Source organism: Palaemon carinicauda, chromosome 1, assembly GCF_036898095.1.
Source record: "Palaemon carinicauda isolate YSFRI2023 chromosome 1, ASM3689809v2, whole genome shotgun sequence".
Lineage (NCBI taxonomy): Eukaryota > Metazoa > Arthropoda > Malacostraca > Decapoda > Palaemonidae > Palaemon > Palaemon carinicauda.
The window spans coordinates 303,236,186-303,262,286 of NC_090725.1; the positions used below are offsets into that span (position 1 = coordinate 303,236,186).

At 37.1% G+C, this 26,101-nt stretch overlaps 1 protein-coding gene across 4 annotated transcripts in view; it reads left to right on the forward strand.

The window, feature by feature from the left end:
* LOC137658429 (uncharacterized) overlaps nt 1-22,279 on the forward strand; it is a 93,613-nt gene extending 71,334 nt beyond the window's left edge. For all 4 annotated transcript variants that reach the window (XM_068393139.1, XM_068393157.1, XM_068393165.1 and 1 more), the window contains exons 15-19: nt 617-855; nt 2,894-3,061; nt 4,296-4,475; nt 14,399-14,533; nt 15,106-22,279. In XM_068393139.1, the coding sequence (XP_068249240.1) occupies nt 617-855; nt 2,894-3,061; nt 4,296-4,475; nt 14,399-14,533; nt 15,106-15,987 (1,604 nt within the window). In that variant the 3' untranslated portion in view covers nt 15,988-22,279. The remainder of the gene's footprint in view (nt 1-616; nt 856-2,893; nt 3,062-4,295; nt 4,476-14,398; nt 14,534-15,105) is intronic.
* Nucleotides 22,280-26,101: the final 3,822 nt, after the last annotated feature.

Consider the following 26,101-nt stretch of genomic DNA (forward strand, 5'->3'; position numbering starts at 1 on the left):
TCATCAACAAATAATCTGATTCAATAAAAAGTTCAAGAGTTTATGTTGAGGAAAAACACCTGCACTGCGAAAGCTCAAACCAAAATGAAGTACGTCACCAAATATGTTGAGAAAACTCCAGGTTCTACAGCGAGTATTGATACGTCTTGTCGTCAAGGTCGACAGAGAAGAATTGAAGGGTTTGTTTACATGCAAGAGTGGTATCTGGCCGATAGTTGGCGCTGGTGGGCACACCCGCAACCTTCATAGCGATCGCTCGCGAGTTTTTTGAGTGTGTTTTCTGTCGAGCCGCTGAGTAGCAGCTATTATATATTCACCGGCTAAGTTAAATATTTAAAAATTGATTTTAAAGTTACCAAACAGTTTCTTGATCTACAAAAACTGGATTTGTATGATTAGACATTAGACTATCAAAAACATTTCAAGTATTATTTATTCTTATAGTTTTCATACCTTTTGATTATTGTTAATGCTACAACTTATCTAATGAATATGAAGTCAAAGATATCAGAATTCTTTACTTATCATGCAGGCATCCTTTATAGTTAGGTTATTTCCCTTTCTTCTTTTCAAACAGCAGATTTGTGAATCATATCCTCTCATAATTATCTTTTAGGTGGAAAGTTACCTCCAGTAGAATGCCAGCGATGCAAGGCTTCCTTCGTCACAGAAGAAAACTTGAGTCGTCACAAGAAGTTAGCTCATGGCGATGTCAACGAATCTGAAGCCGAGAGTCCCTTGATGGAACATGCGTGCAATACCCCTGGATGTGGTGCTTTCTTTCCAAATGCAGAGCTTTTGGTCACACACAGTTTAGCCCATCAAATAGATGCCGATGCTATGCAAACGGAAGAGGTTTGTGCACGTATATAGATATTTCAAGTTTTCTAAACTTCAAATAATAGAATTTTAGTTTTAGAATTAATTTTTTTTTACTCTTTTAAGTAATTCTAGTATGTTGATTGCTATAAACATAATTGATTATTTTTGTATAGGGATGTGATGGAAAGAGTTATCATATACAGTAGCTCCTCATGTTATGACATTATTGCTTATGGTATTTCTATACGGTTCATCTCCCATAAAGCATTAAGAAAATACGTTTCAACTGGTGAAGCTTGCATCATTGTTACAAACGGGTGGATTAATTTAATTAAGTATGATTGAACAATATCTCGTTTAGGTGGGGAAAGAAAATTGATTAATGGTGTACAAATGAAATACTGTAAGCAGCGTATGAGCGTTGCTCAGAATTGATTATTTGCCATTAGTTCGCTGTTCTGGATTTTCACTCCTCAGTAATTGTGCATACGCCAGACTGGGTTGTTTTTTCCTTTGTACTCGTCTGGTAAACGTTTTCCCTTAAAGGGTTGCTTATCATCATGTCACCCAAATAGCATTACTTCAAAGAACAGGAATGCGATCACCATGGTAGTGGTTAGAAGATTTTGAAAGCAGAAAAGGCAGAACCCAGCAAATACTGGTCACATTTTCAAGCTTGGCCGTTAGACTGCCACAGTGATTATCAAGATGTATTATAGAAGTTTTGTTCCAGCTTTGACCTAATTGTGGAATGATCTGCCTAAATGGGCAGTTGAATCTGTGGAACTTCATAAAATCAAACTTCATGTAAATGTTTTAATGTTGAATATTCTGACGTAAGTCTCTCTTCATGATTTATATATGACAGATCAATTTTAAATTTATTAGTGATCATAAGATATTTTATATTATTCATTACTCATGCAGTTTATTAATTTCTTTATTTCCTTTCCTCAGTGGGCTATTTTTCCCTTGTTGGAACCCTTTTCCTACTAGGGTTGTAGATGGGCTACTAATAATAAAGATCATATCGCTGAGCATGTGAAGGGATCTGTTCCTATAAAATTGACAGTGATAATGCAACGGGGTAGTGATCTAATTATTTAGATGCAGAGATTGTTAATTCTTTACTTGAAACACCAAAGTCAGCAGTATATCCAAGTGAGTCTTTCATTAATTCAGGAGATATATGAAAATTACAAGTGGGAAGGAAGTGAAAGCGGAAGACCTTGTAGCTAGTAGTGGTTTGTTCATGCTTTTTTTGGGAGAATGCAAATCATCCTAAAGTTCAAGGTGAAACTACTAGTGGTGACAAGAAAGATGAAAGATAGTATTCTAATTAATAAGGGGATGTGTGGTCTCCAAAACGCTCCTTTTCTCCCAAGCCTTTTTAGTGAAGGGGGACATTTAAGTCTAACTTAGAGTATCGAAGATGGTGGCCGGGAGCAAACAAAGTGGCCGAGTCATATTGCCTCCAGTATTGGTATTGGTTTGTGGTGATGAAGTATCATTGGTTGCCAGACAGGTTCTATAGAGCCTGAACCCGTGGTTCTCGTATACACACTTGAGTCTGTGCTTTGCGGGTTCATATGTTGGCCCTAGAGCAGGGTTGGTAATATTTCTTTGGTCTTTTGCTGTTTTGGATTCTCAGTTCTAAACTTTTACAGGAAATTCCTTGGAGAGCACATAACACTTTCCTTCATCAAAGTCCCTTATTATTTAAATAAGAATATTTATTTGAATGCTTTTTCTAGGTAAGCTGTTTAGCTAGTTATCATACTGACAAAAGTCTTTTTTAGTTTTTTTTTTAAATGAGAGACTGATAATTCTGGCCAAGTGTCTAATAGTCAGTGGAATTAGTGTTGCTTGATTTAAAAAGCTCTGCTTTCAGTTGCTCTTGTAAAATATAACTGGATACTCTTTCAGTTTAAGATTAGCTCAAAATTGAAAGTTTAAAGAAATGAAGAATTTGTCTTATGTTTGATGAGTAATGGAATTAGAAAACCAAGAAGCCATTTGATATTTCAAGACATTAAAAAAACAAAATTTTATGGTATGGTAATTTTTACAGGAAGAAGATGATCACAAACTACCTAACTTGGGGCCAACAACACTTTGGAAGGACTTTGCAATACTTGAAGCTCATTATAGTGATAATAATTTCCCTGATCCAATGGACATTGGTTTTATTGCTCGGCGATTGCAAGTTGACCCACTTCATGTACATTTGTGGTTTAAGGTAAGACCAGTAGTTTTATTGTATAATTTTAGTGATTTTAAAGTTGTTTATAACCCTATTGAAATTTTTTTTAAATAAGATCTGTTTCCAACTTTGTAACTTAAGATTTGTCTGAAGTTGAACCTAATTTCCATCGTGTGAAGAAAATCAAAGAGAGTTGCTCAGAAGTTATTGTTCGTTCTATCCAAAAGAAAGCAGCTGATATCGGGATATACTTACTTTGGATTGGGGTTCAATCCATATATATTGAGATGAAATTGCATATTATTGGATTATCAAAACTTTCCCTGAAATTTCTAGAAAGCACATGTGACATTGATTTATTGGAGAAAAATTTATTATTAGTAGGAAACCAAAGCAGGATCCTACAGCTGTTTTTCCTCTCTTCTTGCTGAAAGATGGAAACTTTTTAACCCTAAGGAACCACTTCATGTGGCATTTGAAGACACAGTCTATGAGCATACCTCCTCATGATACCTGCCATTATAAGGCACTTGTAGCATGCTGTATGATACAAAGATACCTCTATTTTGAAAACTAATTCCATAAAAAGTTGTAAATTTGTACTAATTTACAGCCCTAAGAATGCAGCAACAACTGTACGTTCTAAACTTAAAGCTAGCATACGTAATCACTATTGGTGTGTACGTATTACAGCTATGCAGAACCTGAAACTTGATTATGTCAGCCTAAAAGAAAATCCCAAGCACATTATTGACATCTGCTTTTCCTTTTATTCTGTTTAGTGTCTGAAAAGTTCAGCTTGCAAGTAACCATTAATGGTTTAAAAATACCATTTGGTTTTATTTTTACTGAGGAGCTGGGGAATCTCTTGCTTCCAATCTTCAGCTAAATAACTTAGGTAATAAGAATTATATCTATAAGAATGGGTGTTTTTCATTTTTTTTTTTATATATATATATTTAAGATTCAAATTTCTCTCCATAGAAATTAAATTTATTCAGCATCATTGCTCACCATCTAACAATATAATACTAGTTCTTAGCTTTCTTTTCTTGTCTTGAACAGTAGAAAAGAATGAATAAAAAAAAAATCTATAGAAATATTTTCAGAAAGGTCTTATAAGTGATGAGAAGGAATTTGAATGATGGTAAATCTAAGCTGCAGGCTTAGATGTTTTTATTGGATTGTAATTTTTTATGCTTTTAGAATTTAATCTATAACACTTTTAATTAAGGATAATTCCATAAAACTGATCACAATTAACTTCTAGGAACGAAGGAAACAGCACATCCGGAAATTAGAAGAGAACGGAAATAAGGTGATGGAAGGGGAGATTGCTGTCAGTACACAGAAAGCTTTGAGTAAAGTCTGTTCGAAGTGTAATGCTGCTTTTATTTGCCAGACGGATTTAGACACTCATGAGGATATGCACAAATCCTCCTGGTCTCAGGTACGTCTTTAGTTTTCCGGTTTGTTTCCTATCCCATTGCTCCTAAGTGTATACGAACCTTTCATCTTTTAGATTAGGGATATGGTTTTGTGGTTTATTTCATGGCCTGTTGTTCCTATGTTTATACCTATACGAACCTTTCATCCTTTAGAATAGAGAAATGTCTTTAGCGGAATTGTTGGAATTGTTAACGAGGTAGTTAACAACGGGATGTGAGCCAATTCCATCTCTATATAGATGCCTAGGTGTAATGTTACAACCGTAGGGGGTGCTGATATATCTCGTGCTGTGGAATTTACCCGCATTGTTTTGTCTATTCCTCTTACTCTATCTTCTACATCCTCTCAACAACTGGTGATGTTTATTTATTACAATGATCTTAGTACAACCTCGGTTGTGAGAGTTTTAACTTTTTCCCCTCTGCATAACTTACTTTTCACATTACTTCTGCAATTCGTTCGTAATGTGCACTCGAACAGAACATAATGTATATAGTTATACAACCTTGTGTTAGTTATCATGATATAACAACAATAATAAAAACGTAGCAGGAAAAAATACCATATGAATGCTAAATGCTTTTTTGAAGAATATCATCAATATTCTCAAACCAATATTGTCAATACTTTTAAAGGGATCCAGTCAAAAATATGATTTCCCTCTTAGATATGTTATCATGTGAAAATATAAACAATTTAGTTTTTAATGAAATCATTTTGAAGTAAAGTTTACTCATTTCATTTTTTCTAAACAAACTCCAATATTGAATGATTGTGAAATTGTTCAAAAAATATTTAGCAGAGGTCAGTTATGCATCCAAAGTAGTTTATGTACTTGTGTATTGCATTGACAACATTCACTAACATCAAAATTCTTTGCTGGAAAATTTACAGGCTAACTCACAAGAACCTCTCTTTGATTATTACATTGTACAAAATCTTAATTATCAGGAGGAGCTTTAGAAACTTGGTAAGTGGAAACACAAACTGAAAATGTAAAATATGTTGGTCAAAGATTTTCAGATTTTGCCAAATTTCAGGAATATCAGCTTCAAGTGCATAGTTGACATTTCATTGAATATTGAATTTTTATTCTCCCTTTGACAAACTTTCTTCTTGCACATTTTTCAATATTAAACTTAGCCGGTGATTATATAAGCTGCAACTCTGTTGCTCGACAGAAAACTCTACGTTCAAAATACGCCAGCGATCGCTATGCAGGTAGGGGGTGTACATCAACAGCGCCATCTGTCGAGCAGGTACTCAGTACTCAATGTAAACACAGAACCAATTTTCTCTCTGTCGGGCTACCGGCAAGACCTACTAATACGCTGTTACTAACTGGATTTGTTTTCACAACTATTTGGTGAAGTACACTATTCTAGTTTTGAGCTTTCGCTATGCAGGTGTTTTATCTTCATCTCAAAACTTGTCCTCGTTTTGGATAGATTTAATTAGGGTGACAAAGAGAGTATGGACTCTCTTTCACTTTTAAATGGCCGACCCTTCCCTTAGACGGAAGTGTGTTTAGGTTTTTAGTAATTTTGCTTAACACGTTATAGATCTATATATTTTATATCTCTCCGCCTTTATTAGGCCTCTTCGATTAACTTTCCATTTATTATAAACATATAAAAATAAATTTTTATGTTTTGTTTATATGCGACCTTTCCTGATAGTAGGCGGTCCTAACTTGGAACCGAAGTTAATCAACGTTGAGCCCGTTATATCGTATTTAGCCTTTAAAGAATTTAAAACTTTTTAAATTTAATGTTTTATGAAAGAATTTCTTTGATAGTCTTCGTACTGTTTTCAAAGATGAACTAACGTTTAGTTTTTTAGACTACGCAGGTGTTGACGTTCAGGACGTTCAACATGCACTCTATCGTTACGATAGAGAGAGAGTGTATCACGGTTTCACTTTGCAGTAAGAGTAAATCGATTCTGACGTTTTGTTCATTCTTTCTTAGCTTTAATGTTTTAAATTCTATTTTAAAGGAACTTTTTATTTGGAAAACCTTTCAGTTTTTTTCCTTTAGTCAAATAACATGTTTTTTTGACGATATATAATTGGGCTCTTCTCTTAGGTGCGAAATCAAGAGAGAAAGAGAGAGAGAGATAGAGACGGAGGGAGAGAGAGGAGAGAAAACGTTCCATTCAAGCGGGTAACGTTGTTCTCGTGTTACTCTCGTCCCTAGTCGCTGTACGGGGAAGAAGGTAAAACGTTTCTAGGGTTTTATTCTTGTCCCCAGGCTATGTGCGGTGAGAGATTGTAAACGTAGTTTATTTGAACTAGTGTTTAGTCTCTTTCCCAGCCACTGAATTTTTTATCTTTATATATGTTTTCTGTTTTTTGCTAGTATTAATGAGCTGCATTATACGACTGATTTCGCAATTACTACCTTTTAATGAGGGTAGAATTGCGTGTTTCAGGTAGAAATCAGTAAAAGTTTCGATTTCAGTGAAATAAGTGCAAAACAGAAAATCGAAGTGATAAAGTGATATGCGCAAAGTGTTACAGTGTTGCGTCCGAGGGTTCGTCTGTTCGTGCCTGTCGTTCACCTAGTCCGGGACCTCTTGCAAGCTCCCAAGCCCAGGGGAGAAGTAATGTCGAACGACTTATGGGTTCGTCAGGCCTTGATCAACGAACAGACGTTTCCCTCCGTGGTTTCGGGCGTATCTACCCAAGATCGCCCCACCCACACAAAGACGAGAGAGCCCATTTATTTCTCGTCTGCGGAAGAGGTTTCTTGTAAGAAACCATGGACCAAGGTCTTGCAGCTTATTAAGCGCAAGTCGGTCCCTTCCGCGCAAGTCCAACGGCCCAGTTGTAGCCACTGGGTCAGTTCGGACTCGCTGCAGTCTTCCGACGACTGCTCACCTCCTAAGAGAGGCAAAGCGGTACCGCATCAGGCAGTCACACCGTCTGTTGCCGCACCTGCTCCTGTAGACCCTAAGTGGTCTTTGCTGCAGACCATGCAGTCTCAGTTAACGTCATTGATGCGGGACTTTCGTGCGGAGAAGGTTGACACTGCACCAACCTCTAGCCTACAACCAACCACGGTTGTGCGTCCTGTGGACGCTGAGGCGACCTTCTGCCGCACTCCAGCTGAGAGAGTCCCGCCACCCATGCGTTCCAGTGTACCCTGCCAGCCGCATGTTGACGTTCAGTAACGCACGGAACCTTCCGTTGACGTTCGCGAGGTACAACAACAGTCTAAGTTGTTTTGTTTTGACGCAGTGCGTCAACCTCCGCATTCTAGAGTTGTTTTGACTGCTCAGTATAGACAGTCAAAGCAGTCTCGAGTGAACACTGTATGTCCTCACGCACCTGTTGTGGTTGACAGTTCAGTTGTTGACAGTTCACAGACTGTCAAGCAGTTACATGACGTTGCCTTCTGGTCTGCTACTAATGCACCAGTGAGAGACTCACTGAGGTAACCTAGCTTTTATCGGACAAGGTTCCTGTAGATGAGAAAGTGCTGTTCTCCCTCCTACTGATATTCCCTTGAGGACTCTTGTCATTTGGAGAGGAGCCTTAAGCTGCTTAGCCTCCTATGGACTTTAATTAAATCATGATGATTTTTTAAGGATCTTCGTCCGGATCTTGTAACTGCTGCTCCTCGTTCGCCTAAACGTCAGAACTTACACTAGGCCTAGCTACTTCGAAGCCGTTGTTTTTAAGCTAGTGCTCTCTCGCTCTCCTAGAGAGCGTTACGTTGGCTAGGCGACTGGTTTTTGCACCAGGAGGAGTTTTAGGGATACAGCCTTTGATTTCCCTTCTTTTAAACTGGCTTATAGAGCGAGAGTCTGATAGGACACGAGAGAAGTTCTCGGCTTGGGAGTTCATGCCTCTGCCCAGATAGACTTCTCAATTCTGGTAGACTCGCCCTGGCGCCTAGCCAGGAGACGCTCCAAGTTGTTTACAGGTCAACTTCTCAACTTTTGTCGAGCCTTTGAAGTTTTGCTGTACTATTATGTCACACATAACAAGGCTTTCAGGGATGGTAAATGGTTCCGCCTCAGTCGCTAACCCCGTCTGTTGCCACACCTGCTCCCGTAGACCCTAAATGGGCTTTGCTGCAAGACATGCAGTCCAAGCTTGCGTCCTTGATAGAGGACTTAAATGCGGAGAAGAACCTTCTGGCCAACAACCTTCCAACCGGTCGGTTGTGCGCCCTGTTGACGCTGAGGTAACCTACTCGCGTCTGCCAGTTGAGGTGGTTCCTCCACCGATGCGACCCAGTGTGGGTTGCCAGTCGCACGTTGACGTTAAGCGACGCTCGGAGGTGGTTGTTGACGTTCAGGACGTTCAACAACCAGCAGAGGTGACTTGTTGTGACGCAGTGCGTCAACCTCAGCAACCCGGTAGGGTGTTGACTGCACAACCCAGACAGTCTAGACAGTTTCGGGTTGACGCTGTACTTCCTCGTGCACCCATGGTTGTTGACAGTTCACAGACTGTGCAGCAGTTCCATGATATTGCGTCCGGCTCCGTCACGCATCCACCAGTGCGACCGGATTCAGCGAGTCAGACGTTGCCCACTCCGTTGCCGTTTCCTCATCAGTTTCGGATGAGGAACCCTCTGATGAGGACGTTGCTTAACAAGACGATCAGCCCCCAGCCCTGCTATCCATCCAGAAGATGCTGAAGAAGGAACGCTGCCCAGTCAGGCTGTGGATGAGTCTGGTAGGGACACTGTCATCCGTGGATCAATTTGTGTCACTAGGAAGACTACACCTCCGTCCTCTTCTATACCATCTAGCTTTTCACTGGAAAAAGGACAAGACGCTAGAAGCGGTCTCGATCCCGGTTTCCGGAAAGATAAAGTCTTGTCTGACTTGGTGAAAGGACTATATCAACCTTAGAGAGGGTCTTCCCCTGACTGTTCAGACTCCCAACCACGTTCTCTTCTCGGACGCATCGGACGTAGGCTGGGGTGCGACATTAGACGGTCGGGAATGCTCGGGATTATGGAACTCGAGTCAAAGGACAATGCATTTCAACTGCAAGGAGCTACTGGCAGTACGTCTGACCTGGAAAAGCTTCAGGTCTCTCCTTCAAGGCAAAGTGGTGGAGGTGAACTCGGACAACACCACGGCTTTGGCGTACATCTCCAAGCAAGGAGGGACCTACTCTCTGACATTGTACGAGATCGCAAGGGACCTCCTCACCTGGTCAAAAGGTCTAGACATATCACTAGTAACGAGGTTCATCCAAGGCAACTTGAATGTCATGGCAGATTGTCTCAGTCGGAAGGGACAAATAATTCCAACAGAATGGACCCTCCACAAGGATGTATGCAAGAGACTTTGGGCCACCTGTGGCCAGCCAACCATAGATCTCTTCGCAACCTCGATGACCAAGAGGCTCCCAATATTTTGCTCACCAATCCCGGACCCAGCAGCAGTTCATATAGATGCCTTTCTACTAGATTGGTCACATCTAGATCTATATGCATTCCCTCCGTTCAAGATTGTCAACAAGGTACTGCAGAAGTTCGCCTCTCACGAAGGGACAAGGTTGACGCTAGTTGCTTCCCTCTGGCCCGCGAGAGAATGGTTCACCGAGGTACTTCGATGGCTAGTAGACGTTCCCAGAACACTTCCCCTAAGGGTGGACCTTCTACGTCAGCCACGCGTAAAGAAGGTACACCAAGGCCTCCACGCTCTTCGTCTGACTGCCTTCAGACTATCGAAAGACTCTCGAGAGCTAGAGGCTTTTCGAAGGAGGCAGCCAGAGCGATTGCTAGAGCAAGGAGAACATCCACCCTTAGAGTCTACCAATCGAAGTGGGAAATCTTCCGAAACTGGTGCAAGTCAGTATCCGTATCCTCGACCAGTACCTCTGTAACTCAAATAGCTGACTTCCTCTTATATCTGAGGAAAGAACGATCTCTTTCAGCTCCCACTATCAAGGGTTACAGAAGCATGTTGGCATCAGTCTTCCGTCACAGAGGCTTAGATCTTTCCAACAATAAAGATCTACAGGACCTCCTTAAGTCTTTTGAGACCACGAAGGAGCGTCGTTTGGTTACACCTGGTTGGAATTTAGACGTGGTACTAAGATTCCTTATGTCAGACAGGTTCGAACCGCTACAATCAGCCTCCCTGAAAGATCTCACCTTAAAGACTCTTTTCCTGGTATGCTTAGCCACAGCTAAAAGAGTCAGTGAGATTCATGCCTTCAGCAAGAACATCGGATTCTCATCCGAAACGGCTACATGTTCTACAACTTGGTTTTCTAGCCAAACACGAGCTGCCTTCTCGGCCTTGGCCAATATCGTTCGATATTCCAAACTTATCGTATGGTTGGAAATGAACTAGAAAGAGTCTTATGTCCTGTAAGAGCTCTTAAGTTCTATTTAAAAACCTTTACGAGGCCCGTCTGAAGCTTTATGGTGTTCAGTTAAGAAACCATCTTTGCCTATGTCAAAGAATGCTTTATCCTATTTTATCAGACTGTTAATACGAGAAGCTCATTCCCATCTGAATGAGGAAGACCAAGCTTTGCTTGAAGGTAAGGACACACGAAGTTAGAGCTGTCGCAACTTCCGTGGCCTTTAAACAAAATAGATCTCTGCAAAGTATAATCGACGCAACCTATTGGAAAAGCAAGTCAGTGTTCGCGTCTTTTTATCTTAAGAATGTCCAGTCTCTTTACGAGAACTGCTACACTCTGGGACCATTCGTAGCAACGAGTGCAGCAGTGGGTGAGGGCTCAACCACTACAATTCCCTAATTCCATAACCTTTTTAATCTTTCTCTTGAAATGTTTTATTATTGTTTTTGGGTTGTCCGGAAGGCTAAGAAGCCTTTCGCATCCTACTTGATTTGGCGGGTGGTCAAAGTCATTTCTTGAGAAGCGCCTAGATTAGAGGTTTTGATGAGGTCCTGTTGTATGGGTTGCAACCCTTGATACTTCAGATCCTAGGGGTCGCTCAGCATCCTAAGAGGATCGCGAGGCTCCGTAAGGAAGACGTACTTAAAAAGGCAGATTAATTGTTCAAGTCGACTTCCTTACCAGGTACTTATTTATTTTATGTTTGTTATTTTGAATAACTGCTAAAATGAAATACAAAATACTTAGCTCATAATAATGTAAACAAGTAATGCTGGTCTCTACCCACCCCCCTGGGTGTGAATCAGCTTATATAATCACCGGCTAAGTTTAATATTGAAAAATGTTATTTTTATTAATAAAATAAATTTTTGAATATACTTACCCGGTGATTATATATTAAAGGACCCTCCCTTCCTCCCCAATAGAGACCCAGTGGACCGAGGAGAAAATTGGTTCTGTGTTTACATTGAGTACTGAGTACCTGCTCGACAGATGGCGCTGTTGATGTACACCCCCTACCTGCATAGCGATCGCTGGCGTATTTTGAACGTAGAGTTTTCTGTCGAGCAACAGAATTGCAGCTTATATAATCACCGGGTAAGTATATTCAAAAATTTATTTTATTAATAAAAATAACATATTTATAAAATCCCTTTTTTTCTAAACATTCTTCAGAATCATGTTTAGATTTAAATTCATTTGGAGTGAAGTTTGAATTAATGTTAAGCAATGAATAATACTTCAACAGAGCCATGAAAAAAATATTCATAATCTTTTAGCTTATTTTCCAATTCAATTACTTGAGCAACTGCTGCATTATAATTTGTACAACCCATCTCCCAATATTGCCTAAATTTACCAACCAACATGTTTGAAATTGTCCAAGTAAGGGATTTTGACGAAGGAAAAATCTATTTTTGGGCGAGGGACCTGTGTCGCCCAGTAAAATGCTCCTCTAGCACCATTTCTAAGGCATAATTATTGCTGAAAATACCAGAGAAAAAGAGATGCATGGAATGCCAGGAATAAACCTAGCTCGCTCACTCAATGAGTGTCGGTATAGAAAACTGGGGTGTGATTGAACCACGACCATAGATCCCTCACCAATTAGACTTCTCCTTCATCAACATACCCCCATCTCTACCCCTACATCTTCCCACCCCCCATCTTCATTCCTCCCAGCACCCAAAGCTTGGACCAACCAGGGTGAGGAAAAAAGGAAAAGGGTGGGTTCACTGGGCGACACAGGTCCCTCGCCCAGAAATAGATTTTTCCTTCATCAAAATCCCTTTTCTGGGTTCGACCTGTGTCGCTCCGTGAAATCATAACGGAGAAATGGTACAAGCTTGGGAAGGGTTAAACACAAGGGACAAACTAAAAACATATAATGCAAAAAGAGTTTATTAGTACAATAATATTTACAAATATAAAACATAAGATATACAAAAACAGATAAACTGGGAAAATCTCAAAATGAAAAAGCAAATACAACCTAGTAAAAATACAAATTCCTAGCAAACAATGTAACCTGAGGTAAGGATGCACATAAAAAGTACAACAAGAACGGTAGGGGGAGTAGGCAAGACAGTTTTTAAGATCCAAATTTACATCTCGAAGGAACCAGGAAAGGGTTCTGGGTTCTCTCCAGTTTGCTTCCGTCACAGATGATATGTTGAAGGCCAGGTTGAAGGACATCAACCGGGTGTGGCGGTCCAGGGCGAACGTCAGTCTCCGGGACAAAGTTGAAAAATTATAATATTCCAGTAAATAATCACAGATCTTTATCGGTATTTATGTAGTGTCCTTGAAAGCAAAACATAGTTTCTATACAGTTTACTGAAACTTCCATGCTGAGACAGATCCAACTCTTCCCAAACCCAAAGCCAGTTCTCAAACTTGATTAGAAAGAACTTTAGATCTATAGATGAATTCTGCTGAATGCGGTTATATTCTTTTGGCACAGATGGACACCTTTGTTCGGAGCTTTAACATTTACAGTATGCCACCATGATGATATTTGTTCAAAGAAGGCTACAGTACCTAACACATCAGGAATATTGATTGTTCTCAGTGCAGCCACATTCTTTACATCAGTCTTAGAACAAACTACAAACTACATTCTGTCTTTCCAAATTAGTAGGAAAAATAAATCTTTCAGAGAAATCTGGAGCTAACTTAGCGTATAGATTTCATTCTTTTGAGTACAGTTCATTCATTGGCAGGAAATCTGCATCTCTTAATTTTTCTTTATTCTATTGAAATATTTCTTTGGAGAGAATTTTAGCAGCAACTCAATGGCACCAACTCGGTTTTCATTGAACATCTTATAAAATTCTGGCCTGTTTGTCTAAATTGTTGGTCTCTAGGTCCTATAGTAACTGCTGTGCATGTGGTTTAATGATGCTGTACTTTTGTGTTCAGTTGATATATAATTTTCCTATTTTACAAAAGTAAGGGATTCGCATATGAAGCTTCATTTCTGGTAGATAATAGAGGGCTCTTGGGCAGTGGCACCCTAGCAGTACCAACCAAACTCGGCTGAATCCCTCTGTCAGCCACCCCCAAAAATTTTCGGAAGTGCCTTGGTAGATAGATAGATAGACAAAAGTTTTTGTTTTCGTTGGCCTTACATGGTTTCGGGGATAAGTAGATAGATAACCATATATTTCTGCATACTGTATAAGACGACCCACAAGATTTTTTCATTACTTTGCTAGAGGCATGAGTCTGTTAAAAGGAAAGAAAGTGGGAAAATCTTTAATTTTAGGGATAAATGTTGTTTAAACCAAACTTTCTGCGAAGAAACAGTATAAATATTAGGCGATTATAGAAATAAGTTTTATTGAAAATCTGCTTTTCTTGTTGTCTGAGACTCAATAATTCAATTCATATTCCTTATGATGCAAATTCTTTTGTTTTTATTAGATGTGCATCCTAGAACAAATTTAATGACAAGCTCTCAATTATACTGTAAAACAAATTAAGTAAAATTTATTATGACTAAAACAGCAGTATTCTATTTGTATATTTAATTTTGTTAGAGGTATGGATGTGTATTAATAAGAACTAAATTCTTATAGGTATGTAGTATGTGCGGTTTGGAGTTCAGTAACGTTGTTGTCCTGGAAACTCATTGGATTCGCCATGGTATCGAGGTAAAGAGACAAAGTCCAGATAGACCAACAAAGGCTTCTTTCAGTAATGCTCAGATGGAGGTGAGAATGATTTATATCTTTATTTTAAAGTATTTAGATTTGTATTGAACAGTCATTTGAGGTATACACATGCCATAGAAATCAGTGCAGATCAGCTAGTCAACACTTAATCTCAAATGTTTTCTGTACTGACAATTATATGTTTTAGAGTAATATATATGGTTTATGTCTTGTGACTAACACCTTTTCTCATTTTCCATATGGTAGAAGCTGTAATATGTTTTTAATAACTTAAATTCTATAGATATGTACTTAGAACTAAAATTTTTTATTAAAATTCCATATTTTAATTAATTTTTAGCTTGAGATCCCCTCTCTTTTGCAGTTTTACCGTTTGCTCATTTTATTTTAAATTAGAAAAATTATTGATATATCCAAATCATGAGTGTCAGGACTCAGAATAGTATTGCCTAGTCAAAGAATGTTAGTTAATTTATTATAAGTAAATTTCAATAATCAACTGTAAATTTTAATGCATTTTTATATGATTTTTTTGTAATGTACTGTTGTAAAGTAAACTCAGTGAGATATATTTCTACAATAAGTTTAACTGTGGCACTTTTTCTCAACAGGTATTGGACACCCATTATGAACACAATAACTTTCCAATGTCACTAGAAATTTGGCTCATCGCCATGAAGTTAAATCTGCGCCCAAGACAGGTAACCCATTGGTTTCAAAATAAACGTGGGAGGGACCGTAGAGTTCAAAAGATAACGACTGCCTGTTCTCGCATTTGTTTGCACTGCGGAGCTTCTTTCATTTGTGATGAGTTTCTTGAAAAACACATGCAGTTGCATAAAACCGAAGCAAGGTTCACCTGCTCAGAGTGTAAGGTCGTATATCTTTCACCTGTATTGCTGGAAACTCATTCACTTTATCACACTAGCATCCCAAAATATAGGATCCCACGTAGATGTAATGATGGTGTGAGGGATCCAATGACAGAGGGTCAAGTGAAAAATACCAATAGTCCAGAAATAGAGGAGGATCATTCTGACAGTAGCGAAGGAGAGCTCAGAATCGACGAGTCAGAGAATTTTGTAATAAGTATTGAAAATAATGAAGACAGTGATGTAAATGAAGAAATAGAGGGTTTGAACAGTCAAGACAAAGCTGATAACGATAATGAAAAGTACCTGGCTACTGATTATGAATCTTTTGAGGAAAGGAACGATGAAGAAGTATCTGATAATCCCACGGACAAATCGGGTGGGAATTTAGCTAATGGGAAAAGTGAGATGGAAAAGTTCGAGCTTCAGTCATTTGATGAAAAAGAAGACACTGTGAAAGTAAACTTCGCCAATATTAAGAAATCAATACGAGAAGAAGTTTTCTTTGATGATAATAGTGATAGCAGTGATGATGACGAGGACGAACCAAGGTTGAGAATTGTGAGTGCCTACACAATCACTGGTAATCCAGAAGATATGGATTCAGAGGAGGATTTATAGATCTTTTTATTTTATGTGACTTCATTGCAATATGAGAAGGAATTTAATCATAATTGAAAAATTGAATTCACTATTCTGTCTTTACTACCTGCACATCTTTGTCCAAGGAAGAAATTCACAGAACGTTATTACAGTAGATATAATAGGCTGTTGACACAATAGCTGTTTTGTTTTGTATGGCATGATGAAAGTAGTGATGTACAAGCTGTAGTTTGAAAATCCTTTTTGACTTTCAAGAATGGAACACGCAGACCAATGCTTCATACCCGCACTTTGAAAGCTGGGTGATTTCTATTTTTTTTAATGTGCAAGTAAGTGATACCAGTAAACCTTCAGAGCTTTGAAAACCAGTTGACGTTTTATTTTTATGACGTATGTAACACCATGTACCTGCTCAGCCAACATGCAATACATTTGGCACTCTCAGGAACCCTGATGAATGCAGATGATACTCAGATTTCAGTTTTTAATTTAGGTGTACAGCATGTCATTTGGCTCATGACATCAATTTCAAATAGTGTTAGGACAAAATATGGCATTGTCTGAGTGTGTACATTGTTTCATAGGATTTTAAGATGTATGTTGCTCAAGATGATGTGATTTAAAACAACCACATAAAACTGCTATGTAAAGACCTCATGAATTGAAAATTTATTGGATGGTTTTAAGTCAGTCTACTGTCATGATTACCATGCAGTACAGTACATACTTATTTGATCTTACTGATTGGGATCTGGACAGCTATTTCTGTAATTTTGGTTTTTGGTATGAGTTTTTGATTATTTAGATATAAATGATGATTTAAGAAAAGTTTTTTTTTTTCACGGGATAATTTTAGTGTGATAGTTTAAGAAAAGTTTTTTTTCACGGGATAATTTTAGTGTGATAGTTTAAGAAAAGTTTTTTTTTCACGGGATACTTTTAGTGTCAAAGCAAGATAAGCCAAACTAGTGATATACTACCAGAAGCCCACCTCATACAAATTATTGAGTTTGTTTTTCTTTGGTACTTTTGCCTCATTCTTTATTGTTGTTTCCATGGTTTAGCTTTTCTTATTCTTTTTCTGATCTCAAAATTGGAATACTGGAAATGAAAATTACAGAAATAGGTGCTTAGATCGATATTTTTATGAATTTTTTTTTTTTCAAAGTACTATTTTGTATTTTGTAAGCATTACATTCATGTTTTTTACCTCTACAGATTGTAAACGAGTGCAATTATGTACGATCTTGATGTACATGTTCAGTGGAAGATAAATTTGTTTAATAAATCTTCTCAAAGATATTATGAGTCGAATCCGAGATTTACGGTGGCATTTACATTTCCCCGGGGTTACAGACATGTCATTATTTTCCTTAATTTAATTTATAAATTTGTCTTTGAAATTGATGAGGTTTTTGTAATATTGTTATTGACCTTTGTTGTTGTTGGTCACTAAGTGTAAAATATTAAAGCCATTTCATAAATGGAACACAATAAAGTTTTGTACTTCCCATAGGAATACAAACAGACTATCTAATAGTACAGGGTCGGTTAGATCTATCACACAGATTAGCTTCACCATCCTAGCTAGCGAGTTGGGAAATATGCAACAGAGCACTGTTCTTGAATTCTATAATTTCCTGTGATATTACTGCATTATGGAGTTTTCTGAAACTTATGGATATTATTGGGAATTCATCAAGAATTTTGGTAGTCATATGCAATGAAGTGCTTGTTAGCATAAGTCGGTAAGCTTGTGTGGTAGGTGGGTTTAACTTAAACGTATCTCCATATCTTTTTTCCAATATGAACTTTGTATTTTTCACTTTTCCCGACTTGGGATTGCAGATTAGTGGTGTACATAGTTACCTATTTGTATTTACTGATCTGTGCACATATGTGATTTTTTAGCTTTATTTAGGTGAAAGTGCCATAATTCTTTCATTTTATTTGTAAACTTTTTGTTGAGATGATTGATCTTTTTAATCTCTTGTGTTTAAAAGCTTGATCTTTTTTCTTTTATTTAATGAGCAAAGTTTTCTTTTATTTTAATTTTCTTTATTGGGAACTGAAATTTTTGTCAAAGAAAACAGGGTATGATAGTAAGGTGAATAGCAATACAGTAGTATAATAGACTTTGAAGTGTGTTATATAATTGGAAATCTAAATCAAATGATCAGGGGCTTACATTTACTATACTAAATTTTCTTTGTTGGTACAAACTTGAATCCCCTCCTGAAGCTGGGTGGTTTGAATACTTTTTGTTGTGCACTAAATCAAGAAAGGTGAATGGCATAGTGTGAAACTAAAGCTATTTGGAAAGGATTAATTCACATTTATTTGCTGTCGTCACCTGATTACATTTTGTGCCTTGAAGTTTCTCTCCCATGCCCTCCTCTCCAGTTGGGAGCTCTTAACAATAATAGAAATTTGGTGTGTCAAACTTCAAAGAACCAAGAGAATTGCAAGGGCTTTTTTTAGACGATGATTTGTGGTAAAGGATATTACTACGAGTTATCAGGCTGTAAACCAGTTAACTGCTGCTTCTAGGCAAGTGATGGGTTGTGGGACCTGATGATTTGTAGATATTTCTTCTGTGGTATTAAAAGACTGTAGATGTTACCACAATAGTGACCTGTAATTGAACCTTTGCCATGTTTTCAGCACGTTGTTCTTGTGGTAATTATAGTCTTCGTAAACTTTTATTGTCAGTAGTGTTTGAGTAGAATTTTTATCCATTTATATATCCCCACTAGCATAACTTTAGCAGCAGTGATTGAGAGGTATTCTAATACCTAGTGTTTGTAACTTTAATTCCTGTACCAAGAAACAATATATTTTCGTTATGTAATTATTTGTCGTTTATTTTGATAATGTATTTCTAATTAAGTGAAGAATATTTTAATGTTTGAAAACTTGATTTAATTTCTGCTTGGTAAGGGACTCTAGGATGAGCTTTTTTGTTAATGTTAAGTAGTTCATTTGTTTTCTTCCCTTGTACGACCGAAATGTATTTATTTATATTATTCAGTGCTTATCTTTCAACTAGGGAAGTTCTGGGCATGATTTTTACTGTAAGCTTCTGTGTGCCATTATGTTTTCAGTTGTTTTGGTCATATCACTAGGTATTGAAGTAATCTAGTTTATTTAAATCAATACCTTACTTAAAATATATTTGGTGTTTAAACAATATATGTTCCTGGCGGCAGTATTTATGGTTCCAATTAATTTTCTCACAATTGTATAGGAAGTGCCAAGTTTTTTTTTTTATTATTATTATTATTATTAATGTAACAAGGTGTTCTATCCCATTTTGCTTATATGATCTCCGTTAATGTTTGTTCCTCATTGCAGTCAGCTGATAAACAATACTGTTGAAAATGTAGAGGACTCAAGTAAATAAAGGGGGTAGGGGTCTTTAGTTGCTAACTTCTTGTCTAGGGAAAGTTTGGGAAACAATTTAGGTAAATTCCCCATGTTTTCATTTTATCTCATTAAAAAAATTATCTTAAGATACACTAATGTCATATTCAAGGAGCAAGAAATAGCATTAGTAAATGTATATTAATAAAATGCTGTTATCTTAAAGTACACTAACTTCTTATTCAAGGAGCAAGAAGGGGTATTAATACAAGATGTAAAACTAATTCTTAAAAGCTTTATCTAATAAAATTACAACTGAATTTTAGGAATGTGCATTAGTACTGTCATGGCATCTCATATCTCCTTGTAGTCGACAATTTTGACTATTCATTGCAAAATATATGAACAGTAAATAGCTTTGATACAAGAGAATTGTGCATAGTACTGTATTATTATCTGCCAGAATGAAAAGTTAAATATGTAGTATAACAAGATTTTATACTGACATTTTATGCAGTTGTATATACCCAAATATTATGGATGAAATTCTTGGTGCCATGGTCATGTTATATTATTTTTAAGTTTTGTATATAGAAAAATAGACCATTAGGGACTTGTGGAAGACTGCAAATTAAAGACAATGAATTTATGTAAGAGTAGTATAAAAGAAATGATCTATTTGCCTATTAAATATGGAAATTTAGGTGAGTGCTACATGAATATAGAAATTTGTTATAGTAATTATAGCTCCTCATTAAAGTGGTTTGATTTGGTAAGATTTTAACTTGAGAATCACTGATCAGAAAAAAGAATGATTCTTACATGCAGTTAAAGCGAGACGAAGTCTTATTTATTCGGGAAATCTACAAAGCTGTCATGAATAATCTTTTAAAGCATAGTTATTGACATGTTGTCGTGAAGTAAGAATCTTGCCCATTCTTCTCAGTCAATAATTTGAAGGAAGAGGGTGTATTGCTTACTATTACTTTCTTTTCAACTTAAGTTTACAAAGTAGCATCATAAATGTATTAATTGACTTTGTAAGGTTTCTTTAAATCCCACTTAATGTACAAGTGATTTGTTCCTTGGTTTGAAACCTGCTTGTCTGGTTAGGTCATGATTTTAAATGCAGACTTGTTGGGTTATGATAAGCATTGTTTTGAAATGTCATTGTGCTCACCTTATGTGATAAAAAAAAGTTTAAAGTAGATCGCATTGTCCAGGAGTCCAGATTGAGTTATAGAGCCATTTGTTTTATGTATAGATTATGTACAATACTTCTACTAAGAGTTCTTTTTAACTAGTGATGCCAGTCTCACACAGTAAAGTCAAAGCCTTAAGAAATGAAGAAATTCAGTCTAATTTCTCATTCACGTCACTGTAGCTTATTACTGTTAAGGTAGTTTTACCTTGTAGGGGTAAAATTTTGCCCTTGATCTAGTACCCTGATGTACAGTATATTTTGAAGTATCAATTTATTAGATTTCTTGAAGAATCTTTCCCATATAATGTCGCCATATTTGTTTTGCATTATAAAATTGAAAAGTCATTAGTTTCAAAGAAGTATTTTTAGGAAACTTTAAAAAAGGCACTACTTATAACATCTTTCTGAGAACCTTTTGCTTATATGTTTTATTGTTATTTATTTTTGTTGCTAGATGGAGCTCATGATTGTTTCATTGAAGTCCACTAAATGATACCTTCTTTAATCTTATAAGATCCCAAATTTAGTTAATTGTTTGTGATTGGTAATGTTTATTCATGGAATGCCATCTTAGAGTAATGTTATTTTGTCTTAGAAAATTTGTTTGTGAAGATGAATTATATATATTTTACATCATGGATTCAGTATACGAGAATTGTTGGAAACGCTTTTTTTATAATGTTTGTTGTTTGAATTTGTGGTTCAGGGGGAAGTAGGAGTCTCTTCAATTGACAATAATGTAACTAATATTTGAGTCATTTTTGGCCTTGCAACCTCGTATGAAGTTTGCTCAAGCACTTCAGTAGCGTACGTTTGCTATAAAGTGAGGCTTAATAGGATTATTCTCCTTTAGAATATATTTGCTTCACAACTCTATTGTGTTCATCCATGTTTTATGTGTCAGCGATCGGCCTACACGAGGATTACACTCTTTCAAGCATGTATTGTACTGTCCTGTTGTACTTAAGATGTTACATGTTGTTTGTTATCCATAGCTTTAAGGTCTTGATAATTTTAGAATTTTATGGAGTTCTTTTTATACAATGTTTAGGAAGAAATTGTAAGAGACAATCTATGTGGAATTCTCATACTATCTTATCTTGATTGGGTAAATTATTCCTATTTTCATATCTTGAATATTTTTGCTTAATGCTTCAGAGGTGATTAGTTTTTGGTCATTGGTTAGTCATGTTAAGGCTTGGTTGATTTGTGTTTTTCTTGTTGCAGTGTACTTATAGCTACTCGTTATGAAATTTGTGCATTAGTAAACAGGTTCATTTAGTACTTTGTAGTGTATGTTGATTATTTGCTCTAAACATTGTACTGTACAGTACTTTAATTTATTTATGCCAGACCTGGCATTACAAAGTCAGTTTTGGAAATAATTCAAATAAGCTTTTTTCTGAGGGTCCATTTTCTTTGTACCGTTAATTTTTGGAATGATATCCTTTAGCGTACGAGGCACCGACTCCCTTCCGTAGACCTTCGTGTAAAATTCCTCTGCTTAGTTGGATGGATCCTTTTTTAACTGTTACTGAGCAGGTTTCTTCATCAACTAACAATGTGTTAGTCATAAGGTCACACAGAGAATTAGTGTTGCAGTCATAGTCAGATGTCAGATGTTTGCCATGTAGTACAAGTAAGTTATTTATAATTTACAGTTAATTTTGCTTGCAGCTGAAAATTACTTAAATTTTTTTAATATTCTGTAGAGTTTTGCCATTAAAAGGCATAGATTTTAAATTTGTTTCAGTGGATTTATCCTTCAATATTTAATCTTAAGATATTAAACAATGTTATTTCAATTATTCTCCCTCCATAATTCATTGTGTGTTCTTTATACTGTGCAAGCTTGCCAAGAGCAAAACTGAAACTGGATCAGTAGCTGTCTCTGGACCGTCGTAACTTATCCAATAAGGGGTGTCGCTTGGGAAACGGTCTTATTAATTTTTCCAAAACAAATAGATTATTGATTTGAGGTCAGTTTTTTTTTTTTTCCCCCCATTATAAAGCATAATTTGAGGGTTTGTTTATTGTACTTTTGTCTCTTTTAAGATCAAGGTATGTTTCAAAGTACAAATAAAATCAGACTCTATATTATGTAATTCAACACATATATATATACTGTACATATATTTAAAACATTGATCCCCATAATGTTTGCTCACATGTAGAGTTCACTATTGTACTGTTCATAACCATAGAATAATTGTTGTGAACTTCAAAAGGTTGAAAAAATATTTGTTACTTGGTAAGAACACCAAAAGAGGGAGGGATAGGAATGCTAGAAATTTTAAGACCGATTTAGCATGTAACGCTAGTGCTTTATCAGACCTCGATTCTGTTGCAGTTGACTACTTCTGCATTCCAATTCACATTCACAAGTGCTGGATAATGTGCATTGTATAGAGGTGGATACTTTATATCATGATCAGTGTAAAGTAAAATGATAATACTATCATTAATGAACAGATGAATTATTTTGTTTCTGATTATGTGGAGTTGTTCTTTAAATGCATTAATGCTACTACTTAGCTTTGTGGGATTACATATTGAGAGGTTTTACAGACACAAGTACTGAAAATGCTGTTACAGATCATGATTTTACTAGTTTTGAGCTATTGGGTGCATTTATTCCTCACGGGAAAAGTGATTTCTCTGATAATTGAATATTCTCTTTCCAAAGACTTGGTTATGCCATTAAATCTTATACACCATTGTCAGGTTGGGCCTACACCTGGTTTGGACACACTCCACTGGATCATTCAGTTGCGAGCCCTCATCAACCTATAATTGTGATTCCAAACACCGTTGGAATATCTCAGAGAAAGATGATGCTTCTATGTCTTGTGAAATATTTAATCTTCTTTAATTAGCAGCTCCTTACAGAAGAAATATAGGAGGATTGCCTTAACTCGCTTCTGTAAGTCCTTGACAAATTCTGCTTCTATTCTTTCATTCACTAAGGTCTAGTAGGCTCGTGTGTTACCGTACAGGGGAAATTTCTTTTCAGATACAGTAATTCCTATTGAGCAGGGTTATTAATTTAACTCCATTAATAGATTAATATTAAAGAAATGCTCTTCAAGTCTGGTAGGATTGCTTTGTCTCCCAGAAAGTTTGCCTAGATTTAGGGATGGTTTTGGATATACTGCACTATACAATACATTACAGTATACTCAAATGTTTAGATACAACTTAAACCTATGGATGTTCTGAGTTTGTAACTACATTTTTCAGAGTAATTTCTGTAGCAGTCACCAAAATGCTAAGACCTTTTTTAAGGCCGAGAATACATCTCGGCTGTACAGAGTTTTTCACGTTCGGAGTACTGGGCAAATAATCTTCAGAAATATTGTTCAGTCACTAATTTGTTTGAGCTCTAGTGCTTTCAGTATCCAAGGTTCTACTGGGTGACTTACTGCTAGAGTTGGCGCTGGAGAGGTAGAAGGTATCATTGGGAAGTATGGCGTACCAGGTGAAAATGAGAGTGATGAGAGACTGGTAGATGTGTGTTGAGCAAGAGATGGTGATAAGTTCTAGCTTTTTCAAAAAGAAAGATAAAAACAAGTATACGTGGGTAAGAGTGGCAAATGGAAGAGTGGTAGAAAGGGCGTTAATGGATTGTGTGTTTATAACTAAAAAAATGTTTGGAAGATTGAAAGACGTGCACGTGTTTAGGGGTATGGTTAATGATATGTCTGATCATTTTTTGGTGGAAGGAAAATTAGTTGTAGCAAAAGAATGGGAAAATAGAGTCATCATCATCATCATCATTTCAGCCTTCAAAAGTCCTTTGTTGGATGTAGGCCTTCCCCAGGTTTCTCCACAGACTTCTATCGCAAGCTATTCTGTGCCACTGTTGCTTATGTTGGTCTAAGTCATCTCGCCAGCGGGTTTTTTGTCTTCCTCGGTTTCTTGTGTATCCTCGGGGTGTCCAGATGGTTGTTCGTGATGTCCAACGGTTGTCTGTCATCCTGGCAATGTGCCCTGCCCAGTTCCATTTGAGCTTGCTAATGGTTTCAAGGATATCCATTACTTTAGTTTTTTGACGTATCCATTTAGCTGTTTTTCTATCCTTCCATGTTAGATTTAGCATAATTTTCTCATGTGCCCTCTGCATTGTTCGTAATTTAAGGGAAAGCTTTTTTGTTAGATTCCAAGTTTCGGCCCCATAGGTGACAGTGGGGATAGAGTAGGTGGTTGTAAAAGGGAGCTAGTGAGGGTTGAAGAGCTAATAAAACTGGGGCAAGAAGTAAATATCAAGAAAGGTTGAAAATGGCATATGAAGAAGTGAAAGTAAGAGAAACTGGTAATTTAGAGGAGGAGTGGAAGTTAGTAAAAGAAAATTTTGTTGGGATTGCAAGTGATGTGTGTGGCAAGAAGTTTGTTGGAGGCAGCATGAGGAAGGGCAGTGAATGGTGGAATGAAGGAGTGAAGGTAAAAGTGGAAGAGAAAAAGAGGGCTTTTGAAGAATGGCTGCAGAGTAATAGTGTAGAGAAGTATGAAAGATATACAGAGAAAAATGGGGAAGTAAAGCGTAAGGTAAGTGAGGCAAAGAGGGCAGCTGACCTGAGGTGGGGTCAGGGATTGGGTCATTCATATGAAGAGAATAAGAAGTTTTGGAAAGAAGTGAAGAGAGTAAGGAAGGCTGATTCAAGAATTGAAGAGACAGTGAAAGATGGAAATGGAAGGTTGTTAAAAGGAGAGGAGGCAAGGAAAAGGTGGGCGGAATATTTTGAAAGTTTACTGAATGTTGAGGATAATAGGGAGGCAGATATAATTGCTGTTGCAGGTGTTGAGGTGCTGGTGATGGGAGATGAGAATGAGAGAGAGATTACAAGAGAGGAAGTAAGGAGAGCACTAGATGAAACGAGAGTAGGAAAAGCATCTGGTATGGATGGTGTGAGAGCTGAGATGTTGAAGGAAGGGGGTGTGATTGTACTCGAATGGTTGGTGAGATTGTTTAATATGTGTTTTGTGTTGTCACTGGTACCAGTAGATTGGGTTTGTGCGTGTATTGTACCACTATATAAGGGTAAGGGAGATGTGCATGAGTGTTGTAATTCAAGGGGCATTAGTTTGTTGAGTGTGGTGGGTAAAGTGTATGGTAGAGTACTGATTAACAGGATTAAGGATAAAACAGAGAATGCAATCTTAGAAGTACAGAGTGGTTTTAGAAGAGGTAGGGGTTGTATGAATCAGATTTTTAAAATATTTAACTTAGCCGGTGAATATATAATAGCTGCAACTCTGTTGCTCGACAGGCAAAAAACAGTAAAAACTCGCCAGCGATCGCTATACAGGTTGCGGGTGTGCCCACCAGCGCCAACTGTCGGCCAGATACCACTCTCGATGTAAACAAAGACTCAATTTCTTCTCTGTCGACGTGTCGACAAGACGTACTTTACTCGCTGTTGAACCTGGAGTTTTTTCACATCATATTTGGTGAAGTACTTTAATTTGGTTTGAGCTTTCGCAGTACAGGTGTTTTTCTTCAAATAAATCCTTGAACTATTTTTTGGATCGGATTAATTGTTGATGACTTAGATCGTTTTTTTTTTT